This window comes from Triticum dicoccoides, chromosome 5B, assembly GCF_002162155.2.
Source record: "Triticum dicoccoides isolate Atlit2015 ecotype Zavitan chromosome 5B, WEW_v2.0, whole genome shotgun sequence".
NCBI classification, from domain to species: domain Eukaryota; kingdom Viridiplantae; phylum Streptophyta; class Magnoliopsida; order Poales; family Poaceae; genus Triticum; species Triticum dicoccoides.
Window position 1 is genome coordinate 203,205,211 of NC_041389.1, and position 6,060 is coordinate 203,211,270.

At 50.6% G+C, this 6,060-nt stretch overlaps 1 protein-coding gene across 1 annotated transcript in view; it reads left to right on the forward strand.

Moving 5' to 3' along the window:
* Positions 1-369: 369 nt before the first annotated feature.
* The window catches only part of LOC119308081 (chaperone protein ClpC2, chloroplastic-like), a 17,972-nt gene continuing 12,281 nt past the window's right edge, over positions 370-6,060 (forward strand). The window contains exons 1-2 of the mRNA XM_037584195.1: positions 370-522; positions 4,749-5,331. Coding sequence (XP_037440092.1) covers positions 4,773-5,331 — 559 coding nt within the window. The 5' untranslated portion in view covers positions 370-522; positions 4,749-4,772. The remainder of the gene's footprint in view (positions 523-4,748; positions 5,332-6,060) is intronic.

The window sequence follows — 6,060 nt, forward strand, 5'->3', positions numbered from 1 at the left end:
GCATGTGGGCCTTCGTGATCCTTACTAGTGTTCATAAGAAGAGATTATGTATATATTCATATCTTTATTAGCATCATCTCCGCACCAAGACTTGTGCTAGCTGTTAATGTCTCAAATTTTGTTGAACCCAACTGTCTTTTTCTCCCGTCCCAACATTTTACGTGCATTGTATGAACAGCTGCAGATTCTCTTCCCATGAGACGGAAAAAAAAATCTGAAGTGCCAAAGAAATATCTGCCACCATGCTTGGCGGGTAAATTGGTGACTTGTCCAAATCCCCAGCCCTCATAATAATTCAGAAAAAAAATACTTGTGGAAACTAAAGGAGAGAGAGAAAAGAATCAGCCAGAATGAGCATGAGGCCAAAACAAAGAAAGGAAAGAGCAATTCTCTTCTCTGGTTGCTTGTTGGGCACCCCCAACCAAGCGACTCTTCTTCTCTTCTCCCTTCTTATCTCCTCCTTGGAGGAGAAACAAACAGGGCCGCGCTCCTTTCTCTTCCTCTCTCGGTCTCTCATCGCAGGTGAGCAGTTCATCCTCGTGGCTTCCCTCTCTCGATTTCCTCGCTCTTGGTTCCGATAATCGCTTGTTCTCGGGCGAGGGCTTGATTCTTCAACGCCAATATTTCACCTTTGGAGTGATTATTGGTCATGAAGCCCCTCGGATGTTCTCTTCCCCTTCGTTTTTAGTTCTTATATTCTGGTTAAGGTTGCCCTGGGCGATCTCGCTGCAGCATTAGTTGATTGATGCGGCAGAAAGTTCAAGTGCGCCAGCGATCCTTATCTTTAAACGGACGGGCGAACCGACGGAAATGTTCTTTTCTTCCGCTTGACAAGTACTCCAACAACAACAAAGCCTTTCAATCCCAAATATGTTGGTGTAGTCTAGAGTTTTGTGGCTGCAATAGCTACCTTCCACGCACCCTGTCCAATCTTTGGTGGTATTTCAGTCCTTCAGATCTCTCATTACGGACTTCTCTACTGTCAAGTTTGGTCTATCCTTATCTCTCTTGATATTATCAGCATGGCTTAACCATTCATCATGTACTGACGCTCCTGGAGGCCTGCATTGTATATACGAAAAAGGGTTTCCCCCCGCTTTATATTATAAAGCATACCACCAAGCATCCAACACAACAGTTTCAAGTACAATAAGTCATAGAATCATGCTGGGGGCACAGCAAGACAAGCCCCAAATAAGACTACTAGGAGAAGCTAATCTGGCTCAGGAGGGGGCGGGGGAGGTAGCGGGGGAGGAGCAAAAGACGCAGCCGAGGCACGAAGACCCGCCATGATGTTGTCGATGACGCCTCGGTCGCTCCGCTTACTAAGCGGTCTCCAAAGCTGCAAGAAGCCACACATTTTGTAGATCACATCAGTCACACGGGACGGAATCACTCGTTCGATGACTAATTTATTGCGGGTACCCCAAAGGGACCAGGCAAGGGTACCTAGCGCGACCCAAATAGGGGCGCGCCTAGTCCCGGGGAGCTGAAAGACCTCCCCGAACAAATCCGGGAGGTTGTCATGGCACCATGTATATGCCTTGTCATGGCCTGCATTGTATATGCCCAAGCCATTTCACACGATGTTGGACAAGATTAACAGTACCCCAATCTAGCAAAAAAATTTCCTGAGGGAGCCCCTTATTTTGCCAAGGATGCCTTGCAAGAGCAACTCTAGTAGTGTTGCCATATTGGCAGCCTCCATATCACATATGGAGCAATATGGAGGCTACCGAGCCAAGGGCACACATAGAATCGGCATAAGAGCTTCCTTCATATCATTGGACCCATTCGTCAGTGAGACATCTTTTTTTCCCAATGTCTGATACATATATATTCTGTTAAACCCGAGCATGGAGACGAGGGCTTGGACGACCAGTAGCACGACAGCGAGGGCTAGGACCATTACGACGGGGTACCGATTGCGATGGTGATTTCGTCATTGGCGACCCGTTTCCGGTACTGATTTCAGCTTCAGGGTGTCAGTTCCGATGGCGGCTCCATAGATTCCCCGCTTCTTAAAATTTCAAACATCGACATCGATTTCATTCCTCCACGCTTCACACATCTCGCCGTAGAGTCGTCGATTTCTTCCCATCTAGTGGAAAAATTATGCTAACCATTTTTGGGACACATATGGTGATCCTTGTGGAAATCCTTATGTGTCTCCCAAAATGGCTGATATAAATTTTACCACCACTTCTCCTCCTCCGACAACAACACCTAGTCCGCCGGCCGTGATAGTGGAGGTTGTGATCGGCGAGAGGGGAGTGGAGGCTGCGGGGCTTTTCATAGCTGCGAGCGGCGGCAGTGGGAAAAGTGGCGGTAAAATTGCCATGAGCCAGCGCGGGAGGTTGAGGAGGGAGGTGAAACTTCCCTCCCGCATGAGCGAACCAACGTCCCCAGCCTAGCTCGATACTGCTAGAGTTGCTCTAAGAGTATGGAACGTCCGACTAGTATTTTCATTTACAGTGCAAAATAAAGTCCATGATGAAGTGCACGCCTTATTTTATTTCTTCCACTTGGGGTGTGAGGCAGAAAGGGAGTGTGGTTTAGGGTTTTAGGAAAGAACACAGCCGCCACTTGAAAAATTTGAGCCCCCTTGCCTCCGGCTGCCATCTTGCACTGAGAGGTGACGGGACCTCGGCTACTTAGAGTTTTGTGGCTGCCATCTTGGCATTGAGAGATGGCGGGACCTCAACTCCTTAGTTTTGTGGTCTTCGTTAGGGTCTCTCTAGTGGTGGATGTGGTGTTTTTGTGAATAAAGGTACCTTGGTTCTTTCTCTGTCGTGGTGGTGCCATGTGACAAGTTTATGTTATTATTTCGTGTTTTTTTTTTTTTTGAAAAGGAGGATTACCCCCGGCCTCTGCATCTGGGCGATGCATGCAGCCATTTTATTAATTATTCACGAAAACCTTACAAAGTAGTACATCAGGTAGTCCGAAGCCACCATCTTAGCAACATCTGTCGCTAAGCCGGACATTGCACCAAAGCCTAACATCTAAAGCCGGAGGCCCCAACCCAGCCACATACCGGGTCTGGGGCGCAAACCGGTCCGACACACTCTCATGTGCTGTCGCCGCCATCTTCCATTGGTTAGTCTTCAGAGCAACACTAACGCACTGACCTTGCCAGGCCTCTCTGCCATCGATGCCACCATGACGCCAGACAGCGTCCTCCTCCTGCGCGAGTTCATCTCCACGCATCGGATGCCGAGTCTCCACTGCGCCACGCCGTCGAGATCCGCCGCCATCAATATGTAAGATGAAGTACCACTCCACCAAAGAAGCCTTCCACTGGTCCCTCGGGCCCGTGTACACCTCCTAGAATGACGCCCCCAAGAGGGAAACGACACCAGAGCGCCGCCGTCATCCGATCTACTGATCTAGGATTTCCCCCGGAGGTAGCAGAGAGTGGCCTTGAACTTCACAACGATGCCTTTAAGAAGGGAACGACGCAGACAACGTTGCCACCGCCGGCCTTGGCAGCTACCCGAGAGCAGGTTTTCACCCAGATCTGTTCGAAGAGCCTCCCTCAAGCATGTCGTGCACGGTCCGCCACCATCTGTGCCGGGGACTGGACAAAAGGATCCAGACTGCCGCTGCCTGTCCGGCCATGGCACCACCACGATACCTACGGTCGGTGCCACCACCAGCACGCGTGCTGCGCCGCAGCACCGCGCCATACCAGATCGGGCGAATGGCACGCCGGCCGAGCCCGAATCTCACCCCCACCACCCGCGCCGGCCGCGGCCCGCGAGGACCCATATCGGGCCCGCACGGGCGGCGAAGACCACGCCCGCGCGCCCGCGACGGAGCTCCCATCGTGGCAACACCGTGCCGCGCGCCAACGACCACCGCTGCCACGATCGAGGACGCCGCCGTGAAGACGAGCTGCGGACTGTCACCAGGCCCCCGAGATCTCCCCATCAAAAGAGCAGCCGACGAGGAGCACAAGCCCCACCGCTGCCGGCTCCACCAGGCTTTGCCTGCCGGAGGCCACCGGCGACAGCGAGGGGGTGGATGGGTTGGGTGGGGTGAGGAGAGGCTGGGGGTTTGCCGCCCGTGTCGCCCCGGGGAGGGAGCGGCGCGGGGGCAGGGAGGACCTCGTGTTGTTTTTGTTGGCTTTCTTTCTAGAGTCGGAGCCCTTCCTTGACGTTTTGGCAAAGATCTTGCAATTCGAAAACATGCACTCTTTTTTTAGATTGACAACCTGCACTTCTTGGGGATCATCCAGGCCCAAATTCATTCATAACTTACGGCTTCCTATCACCTTTGATGATTGACTCAAGGGGCTTCCAAAAGCATTTATTGGCAATCAAGCTTGTGCGGGTAAACGAGTGGCAGTGTCCCTGCTCCGGTCCAATTGCAGTATCTTTAATAAAACCTTGACTATAGTTCATCTTGCAAAGACTGATACCACGGAGAAGATGTCTCTTAAGAGATTTCATTATAATTCTTAGTTGTAGGTGTTACTGTGTAGTTTCTTGGACTTTGGATCCAAAGGATTGTGCCTGTGATGGTTGTCGAGTATGAAGGAAGTTACATGTGTTTCTCAAAAACAAAAACAAAAAAGACTTCGGAGCGCAAGACGAAGAGGTTAAAGCTAAATAAACATTGACTTGTATCGTTGTTGTACTAAAGTATTTCTATTGTGTTTTTCTCTGAGCATTCAGCTTATTTCTCTTTGAGGATCAAGTATCTAGAATGGTTTCTAACTACTTCTATGCTAACATCTTGCACAGGTTTGGGACAACTTACTTTTGACCATGGCAGGGACCTTAGTCCTGCCGGTTGCTCTTGAGACAACTTTTGCAGGCCGAACAGGCGGTCGGCACTGCAAGTCTCATGGAACCAGGAGTACTCCCTCAATGTTGGCAATGTCATTGAACCGTCCTGTAAGGATGGCAGCATTTGTCGGTCTGAGATCGGTACATAGCTTCTCAGCCATGCGCTCGTCCAACTTCAGGTCAACAGTTGCATCTTACAGATTCTCTAGACGGGGAAGGCGTGCTTCTTTTGTAACCAGAGCAATGTTCGAGAGGTTTACTGAGAAAGCTATAAAAGTCATAATGCTTGCGCAAGAGGAAGCGAGGCGCCTGGGCCACAACTTTGTTGGAACCGAGCAAGTTCTATTGGGTCTGGTTGGAGAAGGCACTGGTATTGCGGCAAAGGTGCTTAAGTCCATGGGTATAAATCTGAAGGATGCCCGTGTGGAAGTGGAGAAGATCATTGGGAGGGGCAATGGTTTTGTTGCTGTCGAAATACCATTCACACCACGTGCAAAACGTGTTTTAGAGCTTTCATTGGAGGAAGCTCGCCAGCTAGGTATGTCAGTCAAGAGGTCTTTCTATAGTTTGGTCCATTTTATTTGATTTTTTTTTTATTTCTATGGTTCCTAGGTTACTGCCAGACAAACTGAAACCTAACGAAGGGATAGTTACATCTCTGTTACTGGAACGATTGATGCCTTTTTCTTAGCTAGCTATCAGTTACTCCCTCTGTAAACAAATATAAGAGCATTTAGATTACTATTTTAGTCATCTAAATGCTTTTATATTTCTTTACGGAGGGAGTACAACTTAAAAGTTTTCAGCAACCAAAACATGAATTCGTTCCATCACTAAGGGGCCGTTCGGAAACTCTCCGCTCCGTGACTCCGCTGCGGAGCGGAGCGGCATCCAGTGGAATTTCGGCGAGTGGCAAAATGGGCGCTCCGCCCGCTCTGCTCCCTGGCGAAGGAGCGGAGTATTACCGGACACAGCCTAAGTGTTCCAAGTTGAACTAGCGGCAATTGATATCACTAGGGTTGAATTTGTGACTGATAATGCACATTTGATTAGCAAGGTCCTAGATGAGCCTCCCGCTCCCTCCCCGTTTCTAGCCCCCGCTTCCACCAGCCCCGCGCCGTGGACTCCACGCCGGTAGCCCTCCCCCTCTAGCCCCTCCCTCCCTCTCCCCATGGCGCCGCCCTCCCTCGCCTGCTCCCTCCCCGGCGGCCGCGTCTCCTCCGGCAACGACCGCTGGTCAGGGTTCGACAGCGCCACCTCCTCGCGC